The 22,857-nt window shown below is 42.6% G+C and overlaps 1 protein-coding gene across 1 annotated transcript in view; it reads right to left on the minus strand.

Moving 5' to 3' along the window:
- Positions 1–1,236: 1,236 nt before the first annotated feature.
- Positions 1,237–22,857, minus strand: part of LOC139556310 (exostosin-1-like) — a 311,555-nt gene continuing 289,934 nt past the window's right edge. The window contains exons 9-12 of the mRNA XM_071370129.1: positions 11,048–11,137; positions 6,900–7,060; positions 2,336–2,507; positions 1,237–1,425 (exon numbers count right to left, since the gene is read on the minus strand). Of these exons, the coding sequence (XP_071226230.1) occupies positions 1,240–1,425; positions 2,336–2,507; positions 6,900–7,060; positions 11,048–11,137 (609 nt within the window). The 3' untranslated portion in view covers positions 1,237–1,239. The remainder of the gene's footprint in view (positions 1,426–2,335; positions 2,508–6,899; positions 7,061–11,047; positions 11,138–22,857) is intronic.

Consider the following 22,857-nt stretch of genomic DNA (forward strand, 5'->3'; position numbering starts at 1 on the left):
GCAGAGGCTGGTGCCCTCTCAGAACCATCTGAACAGTAGCGCGTACATTGGGTTGGCTCTCTGGAGGGACATGAAAGATGCTTCAGACCTGGAATAGAAATCAAAGACGCCTGTCTGTAGCATCACCACGCCTACCCCCATGGCTACACAGTACGAACACCTACTTACTAAATCCATCAGTGGATGCAGAAACCCACCTCTTGTTTATAGCCAGGCAGGGTCACAGTGAGTGGCATGTCTCCAGCATTTAGACAGACAGCCTGGAGGAGACATACAAGCAGATGTAGAGATTCAGGAGGGTGTCCTGAGGTGGTCTTTGATGGGAAAAGTTAATCAGGTTAATCAGACAAAATAACATGGTAGTTAGTTATTCCCTCTGACCACATTGTCTACCACCATCATCTATGAAACAGAGAGAATTACAACAATAGGCGGTATAGATTTTAGCATATTTTATAAGAGTTGTTTTTTGGCAATTTAAATCTTATAGGAGAATGAAGCAACCAAAAATAAAACAATTCCAAAATGAAAGTCCAATAAGCCCCAGAAATGAATAATGGAAAGCAACAGATACAATGTAAGAGATATAAACTTTATAGATCTCATGGAGGACAGACACAACGCACTGAGTTAATTTCTGTATAAGACACACTGCCACAGAAAAGATCTGAAACCAAACTGGAGTACACATTACAGGAGTTTGTGACCTCACTTCCCGGTCTGCTCTGTCAGAGGAAGGAAGTGACAACGACAATCAGTCTGGAGTTGAAGCGTGTGAAAAGTTGCAATATTCCTCTTTTGACAACAATGACGACAACATCGACACAGTCCAACTCACTGACATGGAGAGAGCTGAACCAACCAGAGTTCTGAATCATCTTCAATAGCCAAGACCATCACCTCTGGAGAACGGTCCTGGTGTTGCATATTTCATAATAAATTACTCTGTAGAGATTTCACGTATCGTTCGGACAATCTGACGGACTGAACAGGCTGGTTACAAAAAGGCAGTTCTTTTCACTTGCATCTGGGAGGGAGATTTGTCCCAAACCCACACCACTCAAGTCTCGTGTGTGTGTGTGTGTGTGTGTGTGTGTGTGTGTGTGTGTGTGTGTGTGTGTGTGTGTGTGTGTGTGTGTGTGTGTGTGTGTGTGTGTGTGTGTGTGTGTGTGTGTGTGTGTGTGTGTGTGTGTGTGTGTGTGTGTGGGTGGGTGGGTGGGTGGGGGGGGGGGGTTGGGTTCACAGCCTCTCAATGTCCCTGTACTTCTTCCTCAGGATGGAGACCTGGTCCTTGAACAGCACAGGGTCCAGTCTCATCTGGGAGTGCAGCAGAGGCATGAACCCAAACCAGCCGCTGAATGAGTTCATACAGGTCTGTCTCTGGGAAAAGTGGTCCGGGTCGGCCCACCGGGACGTCTTAGAACCCTGTGTACAGACAGAGGAAATATGTCAGTTCAGCACGCCAACCACAAGACTCACTGACTGCTTCAGTGTAAAAGCAGAAACATATATTGGGAGGAGGATGGTACATTAGAGCTGTGTTGCCTGAAGCAAACAATTTCCCCTCCAAAGATGGCCTGGAAATAATAGGTTGCTGCATGGAATTTATCCCAGGGCATTAAGAAAACAGCTCATATCTACTCTATACATACACACAAAACAAACTACATCTAAGAAAGGTTGTATTTTTCTGCCTTTTAACTCCCATTCAACTGATAAAGTGTTGGCCAAAATCTCCATAATCTCCAACAAACTTCCCATGTTCCCAACAAACTTTCCTGTGTGATCTTGTGCAGGGCAACAAATCTTACAGCCCTGACTGCAGTGGAAAAATTGTCCTGGAAAGGGAAAGGGCCTGAAGATACTAGGTATGGAAAGAGATGGGAGTAAATCCAGCACTGGTACGCTGCTGCCTACACAATTAAGACGATCATATGGTCAATAATGCCGAGTCATCGTGCTGCCTGAAGCTGGGCCATTAATCAGACCTGCCGTGGGCCGGCCCCGGCCCAGCCCACACACACACCGAAACGGGGAATCACAGAGGGAGACTGTCAGCATGCTGCAACCTCCTCCCTCCTCCTCTCTCTGGATGCTCCTGAGTGAACAGATCTGCAATCCTGCAGTCCCTCCCTTCTCATGGCTGCAATTATAGGCCCATTTCAGACAACTTGAGATTGTGCCCTGTCCCAAGCACTGGATACCGGATATGAGCTTGTGGCTTCCATTGAAAGTGGCTGTTGGTGAATGATATATGCTGGGCAAACATGGTTTGACGGACGGTTTGACGGACGGCACCACACACACATACAGTTACCAAAGAAACATACTGTACCTGCTGCATCATGGTTTCCTTGTACTGCTTCTTCTGGGTGACTTTAATAGGTGGGAGCTTAGTGACAGCAGAAACCAGGAAGTTCATGAGGATGTCCTCACAGTTGGCCATCTGGTCCACCATGGTGAGAAGGCTGGTTGGCAAGTAGTGAGTGTACAGGTAGTGATAATACCTAGGAACACAGAGAGGAAGCGAGATGGATCCATGAATTTAAAAAAAAATGTAATGACAGGCTTTATGGAAACAGAAAATGTGTCGTAAACTTTCCAAAGGTCGACAAAACGAAATACGTTAGACAAGGTGGGATCTTTTTGTGTTGGTAAAATAAACGATGCAAGAAATGTCAGTGGAACCGCTTTTATGCGCAAATATCTATATAATAATCGCCATATTGAAGTAAACTTGGAGTCATGCGATAACATGTTGTGTGGTCCTCCCACTACGACTCAGATTAAAGATTACAGATTAAATAAGTTATGATGAACTTCACAAGGTTATGAGCTTGATGCTCCTTTCAATAAATATAGATGGTTTTATTCTGGTGACATGATCATCGATGCTTGACTGCCGTTTGACCAATAAAAATAATCTAGCTCTTTTGTCCATAATAACCTCTTCATGTAGGCTATACCCGCATTGTATCTGCCAGCTGTTGTCTCGAGAGCATGTGTCAATACCAGAGTGGGCATACTCGCTATATAACGCAAATCATTTTGTGAGAATACCATCAGTAGAGTTGAAAATGGAAACCCATTAACTTTTTTTATTGAATTTTAAAAACATACAATCTACCTGCCGTGAAGCCGCTCAACATTACATTACATTCAGTTATCCAGCAGACACTCCCTGTCACGGATCTCTCCGGAACTTTCATCACGCACACCTGTCCCCTATTCCCACTGATTAGTATTTGTATATATGCGCCCTTTGGTTTCCATTGGGCTGTCCATTATTGTTCCAATGTCTGTTGGTGCGTGTGAGTACCTGTGCTGTGCTTTTGGGCTTTTGTGCCCTTGTGGATTGCGCAGATGATTAGGGGTCTCGTCCCGTGTGTTAATCATTGTGCGCGTGTGTATTTATTACACAGCACGCCATAACTTGGGGCGTAATAAAAAAAAATATTACGCATTCCTGCGCCTGTCTCCCGAATCATTGTTACCAGTGTGACACTCCCATCCAGAGTAACCCACAAGAGCAACCAGGGTCAAATGCCCCGCCCAAGGGCAACCAGGGTCAAATGCCCCGCCCAAGGGCAACAAGGACAGATCCTCCACCCATTCGAAACTGGGACCGGAACCAGCAACCTCTCGGCCACCGGCCCAAGCTCCCAACCGCCAGGTCACCAACTATCCAAGATCCCCCCCCACAGTTCCCCTCGAGAGCTGGCCCTCAACCATCCAAGACCCCCCCCATCCCACCCCCCCCCCCTAAGCCACGGTCCCCCTTCAACCCAACCACAACCACCACCCACCTAATGCGCCAACAACCAACAAAAAGAACAAAATAGAAAAAAGAGAAAAACAAAAGAAAACAGAAAACAACAATGCAAAAAAAAAAAATGAAGAACAACAATAATCTAATCAGCAAGGCCAACTGAATACGATTGAGTGCATGTGTGGCACTATTTACATGTGTGTATGTGTCCGTGTGTATGGATGCGTACAAGCGATTGCGTGGCATCAGCTTCAGGCAAACAGGCATTGGATGTAACATCGTTCATTTTTAGTGTCAATTAACCTTCTTTTTTGTTTTGTTTATTTTGACTTTTATCTTTGACCGTTATTCTATCTCTCCGCCCAGAAAGTTCACTCCCACTTGTCTCCAGTTGTAACGGTCGTCTGTTGAAGAAGGTGTGGACCAAAGTGCAGCGTGGAAAGTGTTCATGCTTTTTGAATTAAAACTGAACACTGAGACTAAATAACCAAAAATAGAACAACACGAAAACAGTTCTGTCTGGTGCAGACACAAAACAGAAAACAACTACCCACAAATACAGGTGGGAAAAGGCAACCTAAGTATGGTTCTCAATCAGAGACAACGATAGACAGCTGCCTCTGATTGAGAACCACACCCGGCCAAACACACAGAAATACAAATCATAGAAAACGGAACATAGAATGCCCACCCAAATCACACCCTGACCAAACCAAAATAGAGACATAAAAAGCTCTCTACGGTCAGCGCGTGACACCAGTTCCACATCTTAACCCTCATCTTCCCTCAGCCCATCCCACCTATCTCTGCTGGCCACCCCCTTCGGATTTCTACCAGCCATATATCTTTCAACTATGCTGTGATGTTTGATAAACAACTAGAATCTATCTAATCGAATATAAAAACCACAGATTGCGAGTTGAAGATAAATACTTTTACTAAGATTATTAGTATATTAGTAATTGACTGACCAGGTCTCTCCAAATCTCCCAACAATGCTATTTCTATTGTCAATTTTATATTAATGTTCTGCTTTTTCAGCCATTCCTGAAACTGAGACCAGAAACAGGCTTCCTGAGGGCAATACCAGAACAAATGGTCTATTGATTCTGTATCCTCGCAACAAAATCTGCAGAGCTGCGATGGTTGTATGCCCCAAATATTCAACACTTTGTTGGCGGCAAGAATTCTGTACAATAATTTTTGCTGAAAAGCAAGAAGTCTTGAATCTTGTGTCATTTTATACTGTATATCAACTCATACACCCTTTTTACTTGTATTTCTTATTTGGTATTTGGGAATTTAAATCTCGCACAGTCTTTTATCCACAACAAATCAATTTGATGGAAACATCTTTGGTGGGAAAATGCGCATATTGTTTTTATGCGGATTTTAGAATATTCGCATGAAAATCTGTCATCAATTGGATGGAAAACTAGCTATAGACATACTGCATAGTATAATATTAATGCACAATATTGCAAATGGAAACAGCAGTGCCTAAAAGGAAATCAAATGTCCTTAATTCTATTTTCAGCGCCATTTCCTAAATGTTCACCATTTCTCTGGATAGTGCCGTTGTCGTTTTCTATTCACTGAGTCACAGAATATGGGTGGTAATCTGTCTGGTGGATCCATCTGGCAGAATGAGGGGAGTTAACCCCCCCAGCCAGCCCTCATAAGAACCACCCTCCCCAGTGACCTCATCCACCTGCCTGACAACACCCAATTTCTCAGAGTAAGTTACTTCTCCCCTCTCTTTCTTGCAACCCTGATTGTGTCATGTCTCATTTCCCATATGTTTATTAAGTTGGGGGCCCTGGCTGTATGGCTGACATAGGATCACTTCTTGTCTGTGGTGACACATGGGCTTCAGTTAAGTTAGGGGGTCACTCTGTTTAGATCCAGAGGCTTCAGACTCATACCTCATCTCCCCCAAGAAGACGACTTCCTGTTTTATTTTTCCCCCCTCTCCTACTCCTCCTCCGGAGCCCCACTGGGCTCTTGGCCTCTGCGGCATCAGTGCCTTGCCCAACTGCCGAGCCGAGCGGTACATCACTGTCAGCCTAGTGAAGGTGAGGTGTCACAGCCAAGGTCTGCCGTCAGCACCGTTTGTCTGTCTCATCCATGCAGGAAAGATGAGAACAAGGCCCTTTGAGACTAACTGTGAGCCCAGGCCGGGCCTCTCCCTCTCTGCGAAGCTATTGATCTATGTGATGTTGTTATCAATGATCTTGTCAACGTTGTCCTTTTTCTGATCTGACTATTATATTCAGCTTTGTTCATGTTGACACTTTTGGATAGGAAAAGTAGCAATCTAATTAATGACACTGATTTGTTAATTGGGCTGATCTGATAGAATTATTCTACACTTTCTACTGGTGAATATCTGGTAGAAACACTTGTCACTTGATTATTAGCACAATGCCTCAGTAGACAGCCCGTTGAGAGCCTTGAGTCCTGAATAATAGAGGCATTTTGAAACCACACAATAGAACAATGAAAAATTACTAGGAGAGCTGTTTATCTGCAACTGCCCGGAAAGACATGACTTCAAATCTCTCATGAGAGGAAAAGACTTCCCAATTCAATTTGCTGCATGGCTTAATACTTTGTATTCATTTTGATGATGCATTGCATTTCACAATCAAATCTTTCACGGAAAAAGGAAGGAAAAAACATAATACTTTATTTCCTTTTCTATTAAAGCTTATATACAACAAATGTCAGCGGTGTGAGGAAGTCAGATGAGTTTTCTAAATGGCACTTACTGTACTGAAGGAAGTAGACTACTCCTGAATAAAACCTAATATGTGAACCAGTATTGCAGTCTGTCTGTGGCAACTTGTCTGCTGGTACAGAACAATACAAACCTGATCACACCCATCCGTGATAAGAGTAAGTGACAAGTGCAGGAGAAAGAACTCACAGAGTTGCTGCTATACCGTGGGAGGATGTTAACAGGCCCCAATATGTCTTAGGGCTTTTTATAGTCACCTCGCATGTGCTCAAAGTAAATTATGTCTTACCGCTTGGACAGTTTTTCTCCCTGCCATCTGCATCCCCTCCCTGAGCTAATATCATGGCCCCTACACCCCTCATAGAGAGCAGGCAGGGGAAGTGACTGTACCTGTGATAGAATGCAGCCCCTGTGAGCACCATGGAGTACTCATTAGTCCACTTGGAGGTGTAGCCCCATCTTGATTTGCTGCCATCCCAGTAATGGCTGCGTGCTGGGTACCCCACAATTCTGTCTGGGAAACTGTGCCAGACAATGAAGGCAAAGTCAACCTGCGGTTCAGAGGAAAGGAAAACATCTTAGAAAATCCCTTAAAGACAGATTTACTTATGCATTAGATGAGCAATATCAACTGCAGTACAATGTAGCAAAAGAGTAGATTGAATTCCAAAATTGTTCTTCTCAGGTACCCAGCAGTCACTCAGGTCAAGAGAATGTGAAGAACACCACATAGTATAATGCACACGCTGACTCTACCTTGCTGTTGGCACAGTGAGACATTCATTTCCAAAATGCTACAGAGAGCAGAGCCTAAAAAATGGATAGTCCCTTAAAACAACCAAACATCTCTCAGCTTCTGTCATGATGTGTGCGCATAATTATGAAGGAATGAGACTACAAATCTGAGGAAAAGGTTGGAAACATCTCTCTTAATGTAGCCTTTGATTAATCGCTGTGTTAGCCATTACCTCAGCACAGGATTTATGATATGATGCAAATAATTTGCCTTCAGGAATTACGCTCCTATAATGCCCTGATTGTGCCTCGCATCATTTGTGACAGACTGTGATTTGGCCCATTCATAATGTGTCTTAGTTAATTATGGATTGGAAATAGGGAGGAAGAAAAATGACAGGCGCAGAGGGAGAATGCTACCGTATGCATGCAGAAAGCCTTTCCAAGGGCAACATACATTGATCCCATGTAATAATACATAAGATGGTTTCTGAATATGGGTTCTGAGAAGTCTACAAACAGATCCATCACAAATCTCTACTGGCATATCATTTACCTGTGCCATTTGATGTGATATGTTATTAAATGAGATAAAAGTATAGGCGTATAGGAAAGACAGACTCAGCATTTGGTTTCTAGCGTATACAGTAGTATGACTTCTCTGATATGAACTGAAAGTAAAGTCAATTTCAGACATTGATAGATCTTGTTAAATGACCAAGATCGTGTCCTTGTGCATGTTCCATGCAGTCATATCTACCCTTGATATGATATTCCACTGGATCCCTGGAGAACATTTGACAAGCTGACTGTTTTACGGTTATCTGTGCCCTGCTTTCTCATGGGCAGCCAGACAGTGTCCTGATAGGAACATTCATATTCCACACCGCATTCTCTCTTAAAGCTTAATCATGTGATTAATGAGTTGAAACAATGCAATTATGAATTATGTCCAGTCACTGTTCCATGTAGTTATTGTAATATGAAAAGTCCCATTAAAAGTGCTATACTTGCTCACATTTCAGTTCGTTTCAATTAAAATGCTTTCAATGTTTAAAGGGCAATTATTGAGACAGATTATTAAGCAGATGAGGGATTTGCTGTGACTGGTTTTGGAATTTCCGACAGAGGCTCTCCTTTTTCCCCCCTGAAATATCCTCATAAAACTTTTGTAACATTAGTTCTTTAATCTTGTACCACTATAAAATGTAAGTGGATCCTCTTGCAATGCAGAGGTGAAATTGATTTGCTGCAATTAATAAAATATAAAATAGATGAATAATACATTGCATGTCTCTTACACACAGAGACTCAGAATACACTAAGGATTGGGCCTTTACTCACATTTGGATAGCTGTGGTCTGAAAGGTGAATATTGGCTATAAACCTTTTACATTTCACCTGCATGAAACATCTTAATTAAAGTCTTGTTGTAGCTCTAACTTAATGCTAGCTTTTCCTACTAGCAATGACTTTGCTGATAACTACTTTATTGAGAGAAAATGTACTTGCTACGACTGTGATTTGTGGTTGTCTCACCCAGTTATCGTAAGATGAATGCACACATTTGAAGTCGCTCTGCTAAGAGCTAAATGACTCAAATGTAAATGTCAAAATGTTAATGGTGGTAATGGATGGGGTGAATTAGACCAAAGAGAGAAACATAGCCTACTGTGTCTGTCTGTCTGTCTGTCCACCATGTGTCAAAAAGGAATGAGGCAAATACATGTGGAACAATCATTACACTGACATGTTGGTCAGTTTTGAAGTTTCTCAAAGCAGAATCTTTTCCTACTTTGATTTACAGCAGAAATGTTATTGATTCACACCGAAGTAATACAACATGTGCTTAGAATAGAGAGCAGCAGATGCAGAAAACAACTATAGTGACTCAACCACCAAGACTCTAATTTGATGCCGAAAACAATGGATTTCCTAATGAGCATAATTTAACAAGTTTAATATTTGGAACAAGATAAACCACTCCAAATACAACTTGTACATTGTGTCAGACACAAACAACGTCAACATTTCCAAGGGCTCAGCCAAAATAATTCTCCACACGTTTTAAACTTTTGATTAAAAAAGAGGGAACATAATCTTCACACAGAGGCAACTGCTGCTTTGGTTCATTTAGTGATATTTTTTATTTATTTTACAACTGCCAGCAAAATGAGCCACTTCCTTTTCCAAGACATGAAGCTTAATCAAACTGTGACTTCATGGTTTGACAGTCTAATGATCTTTGCAGAGACTAGCATGCCGGAGAGGTAATAGGTTTCACAAACCTTCTGATTGCTTGAAACAACTTGGGCATTCATTAGTTTCTCATTCCAGGACAGATGGTGAATACATGTTTTTTGAATTGGCACCATGGTCACCGAATTTGCATTTCACAGCATGGGAAGATCCTTTCGCTAACTACATCCAGATAACGAAAACATCGGGAGGAAAAGGCCCTCATTTGAGATATTTGGCAGAGTTTCCAGTCAGTGACGCAATAACAAGACTTAACAGGAATCTTAAATACTTTTTTTCCCTTTAGAGGGGCAATCAATCCGTACCGACTATGAGAAGTGAATTAGTTATTACGCTATGCTTGACAAATTAACTCCAATGGGGTCCCCCCCCCCAAGTGTCTCTTATGGACAAGGGGTGTTGAAATGACCTCATCAATATGATCCTGTAATGTAACATACACAGGGGAAGAGACACTTGGAGACAGGTACCAGACCATTTCACTGATACTGTTTAATGGAGAAACACAGGGGTGGAATTTATCAGATGAGGCAAGACATCCCTGTGGTTCAACAGGCTGAGAGATGTACTAGTTAGAGAGGATAGATTTCTCTCTACTGTGAATGATTAGTGTGAAGTGTGGGCATCCACCTGGACCACACACTTGATCTAGTAATATAACCTGTCACCTTGCTTCACCTCCCTCTGTCTTGACTGATTTCTTCTACAGTAGCTCACGATACCAGTGACTTTCTCTGTAGAGTGCGGACTGGGCCTCAGTGCCCGTTTAAACGTTAGACCAGAGCAGTTATTTTGAAATACCCAACTTTGAGTTGCTCCATTAGGCCATTCTCTAACGGAGTAACATTAATGGGAACGAGCAATTAAAAAGAGCTTTAGCGCTTTGCTGATTCTGCAATGTGCAAATATTATACAGAGACTAATTGAATAGCAGAAATTAGAATTAACAGGACCAAAATGCAGGCACAGAAACAGAGCATAGCATTACAACAAGGGCAGCAACACGGCACTCTGCATAACAACAGACTACAAACAAAACATGGAGTTGCTTTGAAGATGAAGGAAGTCAGTTGGTGTACATCTCCACACCCCTGGGAGAGGGAATACTTTCAAGAAACTGTCTGGAAGTTCTGTCACTTCTTCAGTTGCGGCTAAATCTCACCAGTTGGTGCCGTTGTGGATGTCAATGTCAGATAAAAGAGAAAGGAAATGCTGTAGCTGATCATACAATGTTAATTGTTGGCTTATTTTCACACACAGACTTGGGACTCTGTTCAACCTGGCCAGCTCTCCGTTTAAACCTGCCTGGTTCTTTTTCCCATGATCAAATTAAATCAGAGAATGGTTTTGGGTACTATAAAATTCTGCTTCTAATACCAGGTAGACTCCCCTCACAGGTATTTTCAAGTTCTCACAATAAAGTGTGGAGGGGCAATACACTACATAAACATTGCTAGATGAGGGTTGATTGATTCTGGTCTTTGAACATTAAAGCCCCAGGTAGAATAGGGAGACAGAGAGGGAATATTAAGTAATCCTCCTACCTCATTAGTCGACAAGACGGAGTCCTCGTCCAGACTGAGGACAGCATCTGTGAGGATGACTTCATGGGGGAAAAAGCGACTGCTCATTGTCTGTTAGGGAGGGAGGAGAGAGAGAGAGAGAGAGAGAGAGAGAGAGAGAGAGAGAGAGAGAGAGAGAGAGAGAGAGAGAGAGAGAAGAAAGAAGATGTGGTCAATGGCTGCCATTGCTCAATCAACAATCCATCGGCTCTGTTGTCAGCACCTCTGACTGTGTGTGGGGACCTATTCAATCACAAGTTGAAGTATTTCAGGTACCTTTAAATGGGCTCGTCCAGAAATGGCAAGAGAGGAGTCACCATTTCATGTTGGATGAAAAGATGGACAAATTATTTAATCACTTCATCCTGACGCACCCAGAGAGTTACCTTAATCTTCTTTGTTTGAAATGTAATTGCATTGCTTTAGCCCTCACGAACAATCCATAGAAGGCCAAGCTTTGTTATTTTAGGCCTGAAATTCCACTCTTCTGTAGGCTACTTCTGGGAAGCTCCTATTATTGAAGGACTTTTCATTTTAAGAAGAAAATATTGCTCTGATTATTGGATGAAAAATCTTCTTCTGTGGAGTATGTGGGTGAAGGCCAATTAGAGATAAAAATTTAAAAAAACACCACAATGGCCTGGCAGTATCTTCTGCCCAAAGCCTCACTTCACAATAAGACTTGTCCTTACTAATACAGTGCAATTATAGTGTAGGCACACAAAGAAAACATTTCTTTGCAACTATGACATTATTTATAAAACACCTCAAATCTGTATCTCCAATGTTATTGTCTGTGGGCATTTAACTTCTAAGACATTTTCGAGGCGTTTCTATTTGAAACGACTGATGGGCTGTTTCTCTCTCAGCAGCCAGTGTTATTGGTAGTTTGCCTGCTGCACAGTATGTCCTGTAATATTAGGGAGCACACACATGGCAGTGACCTGTCAGCAGTGGCCTCCTGAGAGGGATGTCTGGGTAATCCCCTTCACTGTCACTCTCTCTGGGAGGCTGCCGGCCAGAGTGTGTGGTGTGGTGCATCCTCACTAAACTCCCCCTGCCTGCCTGTCTCCCACCCTGCAATGCTCTTGACACCAAGTTTATGGGGTTAATGTACCTGCTCTATTACCCATATCTCCCTCTCTCCTCCTCAACCTCACTGGCTGCTGCCTCATTCCTCAAATTAGGAAGTTATCGAGCAAAACCTGTTGACTTGGATATTAGCCTTGCCTTGGGTTGGCTGCTCTAGAGCAAGTGGGTGTGGCTGTGCTATCGACAGGGCCTCTGTCATTATTTTGCAGCGGCTGACTCCAGGTGCTGTGGACTCGCATCATTATGGCTTAATGGGTCCTTTTCAATGCAACACTATTTCCTATTCACTTTAACTATCCCTGCCCGGTGCATCATAGCAGGATAATAGTGGCAGTGTGTCGCTGGCAGGGCCGGCTCTGCGCCGAGCCAAGTCTCTTGGCTCAGGAGATCATTTCATGGTGCCTATTGAAAAGTCATTTACCAGCTGAGGGCTTGATTAAACGAGGAGCATTGGGATACTTTAAGAGTCGTTTAGGAGTCGTGTGGCAAAAAGCTCTCCTAAAGAACATATTGAGAGAGATAGAGTGGCAAAGTACAGGCTCTCTGTTCATTACACCTATTATACACTCAGTAATCAGCCATTTATCAGCTGTGGAGGGCCCTTGGGATGAATGATAGCATCAGACCTGACTCTCAATGACAATGATACACATTCAGGTATCAAGACTAGTTTCCTGAAACAGATAGAGGGTATGGGGGGTTGGTTCTTCTGATAGGCAGCTGCTGTATGTAGGCTGGTTGGATGGGCAGCAACGCTCCCCATCTAACCTTGAGAGGACTTGCAGAGAAGAATGGGAGAAACTCCCCAAATACAGGTGTGACAAGCTTGTAGCGTCATACCCAAGAAGACTCGACGCTGTAATCGCTGCCAAAGGTGCTTCAACAAAGTACTGAGTAAAGGGTCTGAATACTTATGTAAATTAGGTATTTCAGTTTTTTATTTTGAATACATTTGTAAACAGTTCTAAAAAATAGTTTTTGCTTTGTCATTATGGGGTATTGTGTGTAGATTGATAAGGAAAAAACAATGTAATACATTTTAGAATAAGGCTGTAACGTAACAAAATGTGGAAAAAGTCAAGTGGTCTGAATACTTTCCGAATGCACTGTACACTATTACAGCAAGTATAAAGGTGCAGGGAAATGCTTGCACGCTAGCTCCCTCCACATTGCAGTACAATATCTCTTCCTCAATTATCTCGTACCCCTCCACATCGACTCGGTACTGGTACCCCATGTATATAGCCAAGTTATCGTCACGCATTGTGTATTTATTCCTTGTGGTATTATTATTTTTCTACAATTTCTATTTTCTTTCTCTCTGCACTGTTGGTAAGAGCCCGTAAATAAGCATTTCAGTGTTAGTCTACACTTGTGACACATGTGACAAATATAATGTATTTTTCCTGAAGAGATAGTGGTAGCCCTTGATCTTGTTGTTCTGATCGGTCAATATTATTGTTTCATGTGATGTTTACAGTCTGTCATGTTAAATATGATTATAAAATGGGGTGGTTTGGATATTCCCATTGCTAGTCTATCCTGCCCATGATATGCTAGACAACATACACATGGCCACATTCCTAATAAGAGCCATCGTTTACGTCGTTACCTAGCAATGCACTACTACTTTTACAGATCCACTGTCATCTGCCCAGCCATGCAACTTAGAAACTTGATATCCACTGTAAACAGCCTCCATAGCAACCATTTTGTTTGCCATCGGAACCTGCAAAGTTCTGGAACTATCAACCAGCGCTTGGGTAGTTTTGCTTGACATGGCAGTCAATATGAATAGAACTAATGACCAGAAAAGGCCTAAAATTGCACTTGACAACCAGTGTTAGTAGCATCATGTTTCATTGAAAAATACAATCAAACATTGTACAGTATATACATGTTATATGAGTAATGTAAGATATGTAAACATTATTAAAGTGGCATTATTTAGAGTGCATTGTATAAAGTGACTAGTGATCCATTTATTAAAGTGGCCAGTGATTGGGTCTCAATGTAGGCAGCAGCCTCTCTGAGTTAGTGATTGCTGTTTAACAGTCTGATGGTCTTGAGATAGAAGCTGTTCTTCAGTCTCTCGGTCCCAGCTTTGATGCACCTCTACTGACCTCGCCTTCTGGATGGTAGCGGTGTGAACAGGCAATGGATTGGGTGGTTGATGTCCTTGATGATCTTTTTGGCCTTCCTGTGACATCGGGTGCTGTAGGTGTCGTGGAGGGCAGGTAGTTTTCCCCTAGTGATGCATTGTGCAGGCCGCAATACCCTCTGGAGAGCCTTGCGGTCGAGGGCGGTACAGTTGCCGTACCAGGCTGTGATACAGCCCAACAGGATGCTCTCGATTGTGCATCTGTAAAATTTTGTTAGGGTTTTGGGTGACAAGCCAAATTTCTTCAGCCTCCTGAGGTTGAAGAGGCGCTATTGCGCCTTCTTCACCACACTGTCTGTGTGAGTGTACCATTTCAGTTCGTCTGTGATACAGTGGGGAGAACAAGTATTTGATACACTGACGATTTTGCAGGTTTTCCTACTTACAAAGCATGTAGAGGTCTGTAATTTTTTATCATAGGTACACTTCAACTGTGAGAGAAGGAATCTAAAACAAAAATCCAGAAAATCACATTGTATGATTTTTAAGTAATTAATTTGCATTTTATTGCATGACATAAGTATTTGATCACCTACCAACCAGTAAGAATTCCGGCTCTCACAGACCTGTTAGTTTTTCTTTAAGAAGCCCTCCTGTTCTCCACTCATTACCTGTATTAACTGCACCTGTTTGAACTCGTTACCTGTATAAAAGACACCTGTCCACACACTCAATCAAACAGACTCCAACCTCTCCACAATGGCCAAGACCAGAGAGCTGTGTAAGGACATCAGGGATAAATTGTAGACCTGCACAAGGCTGGGATGGGCTACAGGACAATAGGCAAGCAGCTTGGTGAGAAGGCAACAACTGTTGGCACAATTATTAGAAAATGGAAGAAGTTCAAGATGACGGTCAATCACCCTCGGTCTGGGGCTCCATGCAAGATCTCACCTCGTGGGGCATCAATGATCATGAGGAATGTGAGGGATCAGCCCAGAACTACACGGCAGGACCTGGTCAATGACCTGAAGAGAGCTGGGACCACAGTCTCAAAGAAAACCATTAGTAACACACTACGCCGTCATGGATTAAAATCCTGCAGCGCACGCAAGGTCCCCCTGCTCAAGCCAGCGCATGTCCAGGCCCGTCTGAAGTTTGCCAATGACCATCTGGATGATCCAGAGGAGGAATGGGAGAAGGTCATGTGGTCTGATGAGACAAAAATAGAGCTTTTTGCTCTAAACTCCACTCGCCGTGTTTGGAGGAATAGAAGGATGAGTACAACCCCAAGAACACCATCCCAACCGTGAAGCATGGAGGTGGAAACATCATTCTTTGGGGATGCTTTTCTGCAAAGGGGACAGGACGACTGCACCGTATTGAGGGGAGGATGGACGGGGCCATGTATCGCGAGATCTTGACCAACAACCTCCTTCCCTCAGTAAGAGCATTGAAGATGGGTCGTGGCTGGGTCTTCCAGCATGACAACGACCCGAAACACACAGCCAGGGCAACTAAGGAGTGGCTCCGTAAGAAGCATCTCAAGGTCCTGGAGTGGCCTAGCCAGTCTCCAGACCTGAACCCAATAGAAAATCTTTGGAGGGAGCCGAAAGTCCGTATTGCCCAGCGACAGCCCCGAAACCTGAAGGATCTGGAGAAGGTCTGTATGGAGGAGTGGGCCAAAATCCCTGCTGCAGTGTGTGCAAACCTGGTCAAGAACTACAGGAAACGTATGATCTCTGTAATTACAAACTAAGGTTTCTGTACCAAATATTAAGTTCTGCTTTTCTGATGTATCAAATACTTATGTCATGCAATAAAATGCAAATTAATTACTTAAAAATCATACAATGTGATTTTCTGGATTTTTGTTTTAGATTCCGTCTCTCACAGTTGAAGTGTACCTATGATAAAAATGACAGACCTCTACATGCTTTGTAAGTAGGAAAACCTGCAAAATCGGCAGTGTATCAAATACTTGTTCTCCCCACTGTATGTACGCCGAGGAACTTGAAGCTTTCCACCTCCACTGCTGTCCCTTCGATGTGGATAGGGGGGTGCTCCCTCTGCTGTTTCCTGAAGTCCACGATCATCTCCATTGTTTTGTTGATGTTGAGTGAGAGGTTGTTTTCCTGACACCACACTCCGAGTGCCCTCACCTCCTCCCTGTAGGCTGTCTTGTCATTGTTGGAAATCAAGCCCACTACTGTTGTGTCGTCTACAAACTTGATGATTGAGTTGGAGGCGTGCATGGCCATGCAGTCGTGTGTGAACAGGGAGTACAGGAGGGGGCTGAGCACGCACCTTTGTGGGGCCCCAGTGTTGAGGGTCAGCGAAGTGGAGATGCTGTTTCCTATTTTCACCACCTGGGGGCGGCCCATCAGAAAGTTCAGGACCCAATTGCACAGGGCGGGGTTGAGACCCAGGGCCTCCAGCTTGATGATGAGCTTGGAGGGTACTATGGTGTTGAATGCTGAGCTGTAGTCAATGAACAGCATTCTTACATAGGTATTCCTTTTGTCCAGATGGGATAGGGCAGTGTGCAGTGTGATGGCGATTGCGTCATCTGTGGGCGGTATGCAAACTGAAGTGGGTCTAGGGTGGCCGGTAAGGTGGAGGTGATATGATCCTTGACTAGTTTTAATGCTGGTAACCTGTTGTATAAAAGCAATACACTTGAGTCAATGTGTTATGACATTTTTATCATGGCTGTGGCGGTCTATCCCACTCTGCTTGGCTCGTGGCTATGACCACGTCACAGCCATGATAAAAATGTCATAACATGGCCTCATGTATTATTGCTTAAATTATGTATATTTAGTCTCGCAGTCTCCTGGGCTTGGTGGCTTGATTGAATAAGACCAGTTTAAAACACTTGGGCTGCAGCGGTAACCCTCATGGGACTGTAAATACATTTTACACGAGAAATGCATATTTTAATGATAATTCTCCTACCACAGCTTTAGGGATCAGTGCCTTCTGTATTAACTATCGATCTGCCGGCCGGGCTAATATGATGTGGACGACCTAATCCATTACACTAAATGCAGGCTTTATAGAGCTGCCTGTAATTATGCTATTGACTCATAATTTGAGGATTTTAATTATTTAAGGGTATTTATATAAAATAGGAAAAGGGGACTCCAGCTTTAATAGCTCCATGTATGTTCATAGACAAAGTTCTTCCGTGAAATTCAAATTAATCCGTTGCTATTACTCGCTAATTATATTTCCTCTGTGGAAACGGGAACTTGGATATCCAAGGGCGAAGATATTTTGTCAAAATAGTAATGAATAGCAAATATCACAATGTGAAATGAGTATGCAGTGTGCCTCTTTAGTTGAGAATAGTTTCATCAAACAGTGCCAAATTTGAAAAGATTCTACATGACATGGATTCCTTTAATCTCAATAAGCTCTAATGTCTATCAGCATGCCAGCGACACTGTCTGAATTTCACAGTTTTTTCAGCGTAAAGCCTGGAGGATACTCACTAAAGCACTCTCACTGGTGTGTATCAAACGTAACTCCCTCAGTAGAGGTAAAAATTATCAACACACTCTTCACAACATTAAGTGGTATTCGTTTAGCTTGCAGTGCACCTTGCCTTACTGTATTAATGGTCTGCATTGACGATTAGCATACTCTCTGTATAATATTCAATGAATTGCTCTAATTTCCCCATATAGGTATGTTCTGATGGTTACACACTGCTCTGGTTATCAGGCTAGCCAGCTGTTGTTGTTGTTGTAGTATCGCTCACCCCTCTGATTCACCCACAGCTCTCCCATCAGGTCTGTATATACTCTGGAGCTCAGATTCCAATACACATCTTTAGGGACTGTTTGTCCTTCAGTCTGCCCATCTCTCTCTCTCGCTCATCCTCCCTGTGTCTGTCTCCCTCCGCCTCCTCTGTCGCAGAGCCCACCTTCTTCACCCCCCCCAGGGCTGCTTTAAATAGTCTCATGGAGACAGTGGCACAGGGTTTTGATCTGTCACTGTCCTTTCCTTCCTCTCTCTCCCTGGTCAGTGTCAATGGATTTATCCTCTAGGCAGATATACAGGGACGTAGCACTAAGACACCTGGTGAAAATGTGGCATCACCCTTATCTCCATTGACTCCTGTTACTTCAAGGCCAATCTTTAGAGGCTTGTCAATGCTTTTCTTTACGGGTTAATCATATTTGATGCTTGATACATTCATAGTCAAAGTTCAGCAGAGAAAATGATTTCAATGGCGCAAGTGTCGTTTCCAAGATACATTTTTGTCAAAGCCCATCTCTGTACATAATTCATAGTATCATAGTGGGGTAAACATACACTTCATGAAATTGCATGAAGTTGTAATTTTGAACAGCTATTTCAGATATTAAATATTCATATTATTTACAGTGACTGTCAACTAAAATTGCATTATGTTTGATAAAGATGCCACATAAGCAGAACTCAACTCTAAAGTCATGACTCAGCTAAATATTAAGCCACAAATCAAGTGTCTTTGTCATTTGTTGTTTGCTACCTGTGGCCCTTACTCCTTAGTCTTTTGACCTCTCTCTCACAAATCAAATCAAATTTTATTTCTCACATGCGCCGAATACAACAACCTTACCGTGAAATGCTATCAAGCTGTCTAGCCTGCCTTAGGAAACAGAGGATGGAGGATGTTTTATTGTCACAAACATCGGATAGGTGCAGTGAAATGTGTTGTTTAGTAGTAGCACCGCGCCACTGGAGCAAATTTGGGTTAAGTGCCTTGCTCAAGGGCACAGCTCGGGTAGTCGAACCAGCGACCTTTCACTAGGCTACCTGCCGTCCTGTGGGAGCGTGTGTTCTGGCCTCCTCTGACCTCACTGCATATGGATCCTTCGACACCTACCCCAAGGGCCGAGGGAGCCCCAGACACGCCTATAGTACAACCCAGGGATAACCTCAACCTGCCCCGTGGCCCAAGAACCCTGACAGGCCCACAGAAACCCAGCTCCTTTGTGAACTTCCTTTACCATTGCTGTTTACACAGACTCTGTTCGGAGTTTAAGGGAATGTGAAGTGAGATATTTCAGCTTGTTTAACTTGGATAATTTGTACCATGCAGGTGTGCTTTTTTGCAATAGAAATAGATTTCCTCCACTTTATGTACCATTTTTTAAATGTATTTGTATTGTTTTGCTTCAAAGTGCAATCATGTGTCATTATTCCTCAATTGTAGTATACAGATTGATTTGATTGCAGGTTAGGCGATAAGGATATTGTGAATCCAAGTTGTGAATGAAAACTGACCCCTAGAATGGCCTAATCACCATGCAGACTGGATTTAGTGGGGGCCTACTTGAACTCTGCCCTGTAACATTTAAAAAATGACACCCTGAGTGACCATAGATCACCTCGTATACATGGTGAGACAAATGACCGCCCTGAGGAGAAAATGGTAGAGTACTCCAAAGCATTTGACTAACCCAATTACTACACTTTGCAAGAGATCTAATATATAACGCTTTGGAAGACTCACTTTATTTCATTTATCTGTTCTTATTAATCACGTTCCCTTCTGATGAGACATTGTGTGATCCAGGCTGTATATGAATTATCAGTTGATGAAATGGCTATCAGACAAGGATGGGGAGATGGAGGTGCTAATGAGACAGTGAGCCCTTCTTGAGGCGTCGCATCGCAGGACAGGAACACACTCAGCCAGCCAGCCAGCCACCCACACACAGCTGTGGAGATGCTACTGTGGAGATCTCACATGCACAGAAACGCACACTCACAATCACACACACCCCACAAGTCAGTGAAGGGCTTAGCTCCAAGCCATCAGGCTTGGGAGTGAGTGGCAGGTCTGCCGAGAGCAAGGATAGTGATCTAATGGCAGCTGGCTATAAAGTGATCCATGGCACGAATGCGGACCAACTTAATTAGCCTTCAAATGGAAACCAAAATTGAATGAACAAGATGAGGGGACCTATTTTTAGATGTGTTACTTTCCCGAGGACACAAACATGGAGGAAAAATCGATAATATAATATGCTGGATTTTGATCAAATGCTGCTGGTGACCTCTACTCAGGGCTGATTAGTGCAGTCCATTGAAATACAAAAATTATATATTACGACGAAGGGGAGAGGGAATGTGGTTCATTAAGGCCCTTTCACAGCAGCCAGTCTTTTCCCTTGCCTATCACACAATGCATTCATGCAATAGCATGAAATGATGCCCCTGCTTTTCATACTAGCTTGCTAAAAAGGAAAATAGTGTAAACACAATGGAAATTATAGGACCGAAAACACAATAAATGGGGTCTAGGTTACAGTGTAATTTCAATGAGCCTACATAATAACGCTAAGTAAATAGGTGACATGTATTAGGCAGTAGGAAAACACTGCTTAAATGTTTAAACTGCATGCTGGCCTTGAGGGGAGATAAACTATTTAGGACACCAGATAATAAGAGCCTCTTTAGATATTCTGTCCCCCTGACAAACATACAATTACTTTGCTTTTTCGCAGATGATATGAGGGACAACAAAAGATGCACAATTGCAGAACATGGAACACAGAACACATCCACCATTAGCCTTTCCTCAGTCTCCTGGCAGTGCTCTGATTCAGTGTGATGTGAACGTTTGACTCGCTGGTTTCAACACATTGAAACTCTTATTGTTTGGGGAGAGAGCTGTGGAGAATTACTACTCTGGAGCAGCTGTCTTGTTAGGCTAGAATACTCTGAGTAAGTATTTAGGAGCCCAAAGATGCCTTTTAGAAAAGCTGTTTATTGTTATAATGGGAACACATTTTTTCCATTGCCGTGTTTACTACATGAGAACGAACAGTATCAATTAAGGGATCTGCCATTGGGTTTTAGGGTCCTGCTCCTGCCTCAGTGGGGCGGCATGGAGTCCTGCCAGCAATTAAAGGGATAGTTCACCCAAATTGCAAAAGGACACATGTATGACAGCAATCCATGCTTTGGTTTTGTTTCCATGGCTGGCACTGTTTCCAAATGCTAACGTTTTAGCATTTGTGGCACAAATCCCATTTTATGTCATGGGACCGAAATTAGCATTTTTTGCTCATCATGTTCAAATCATCTATAAGTGACTGTTGATCGTCACAATCGATTTTAGATACTTTCGAATGATTTGGACATGATGCATGAACAATTCAAATATCAGTCCTATGACTTGAATGGTATTTGTGCCACAAACGCTAAATGTTAGCATTTGGAAACAGTGCCAGGGAAACTAAAGAATGGATTACTGTCATAACTTGTCCATAGACTGCTTACTGGGTAAGGAAGTCATGGAAAGTGTGTAATTTGGGTGATCGCTCTCTTTAAGTGAATGGAACGCTCCAAATAACACAAAAGGAGTGATTATTTGGACTCAATGAAGGGTTGGATGAATTCATACTGTCAGCGCAATAGCGTTTCATCAGAATAGTTCGATTGAAACCACATTACTGTGTTTAAGATGCTTGTATTCAGTAAGAGCATTTGTCCTGTTTGGAAGTATGATGTCGGGTGTACTAACTCCTATTGTTTTAAAAGCTCATAAGAACATCACTGCAAAGTGGTACCTTTAGCGCTACTAAAATGATTCAGCTGAGGCTTGGCACAGTAATGGCTAAGCTCAGATTCCAGGAGACAGACTCGCACTCAGTCAGGGCCAGTTCCAAAAAGGACAAATTAAAGAAAAGCTTGAAAGGATTTTATTAGAAATGTACGACGGCATTTTATCTCCCCTGACGTTAAAGTGGAACTGACAGAGTTGTTGCAACATGAAAACGTATTAAAATCTGTTCATATACACCCCCAGGAAGAATTTGAAAGATTATATATTGTATTTTTATTTTATTTTTTACATTTTTTGACAAGCGGGCACTTAGATATGGTGATTTTCACATTTTCATAAATTCTTAGAATGTTTGGCATTTGTGAAAATTCTAAAGCAATATAGAGTGGGAAAGCGGCCGTGCGTTTGGACAATTAATAGACACTGCAGTAAATAAAACCGAATAAGTACATCTGTCTCGTCAAGGACCAGAGTCTACGCAGAGCGGTGAGCCATAGCCAATCAGAGCTACAGTAGGCCTTTATGCAAATAAGCAATTTGCCACACGGGCCTGTCATCATTCACTTTGAACTGGACTGTGTGTTTACAGGCTGTAGCAACAGTGCGACTTTAGATTATTAGAACGCATTCGCCAAAAGCCACAAAATACACCTGAATGGATTTTGCAAATATGTAAATACCACGGGAGTCCTTTTACATTTGGTAACTTTAAAGTCTATTGATTTTATTTTATTTATTTATTTCACCTTTATTTAACCAAGTAAGCTAGTTGAGAACAAGTTTTCATTTACAACTGCAACCTGGCCAAGATAAAGCAAAGCAACAACACAGAGTTACACATGGAATAAACAAACGTACAGTCAATAACACAATAGAAAAAAAGAAAGTCTATATACAGTGTGTGCAAATGGCGTGAGGAGGTAAGGCAATAAATAGGCCATAGTAGTGAAGTAGTTACAATTTAGCAAATTATCACTGGAGTGAGAGATGAGCAGATGATGATGTGCAAGTAGAAATACTGGTGTGCAA

Source organism: Salvelinus alpinus, chromosome 27 (assembly GCF_045679555.1).
Source record: "Salvelinus alpinus chromosome 27, SLU_Salpinus.1, whole genome shotgun sequence".
NCBI lineage: Eukaryota > Metazoa > Chordata > Actinopteri > Salmoniformes > Salmonidae > Salvelinus > Salvelinus alpinus.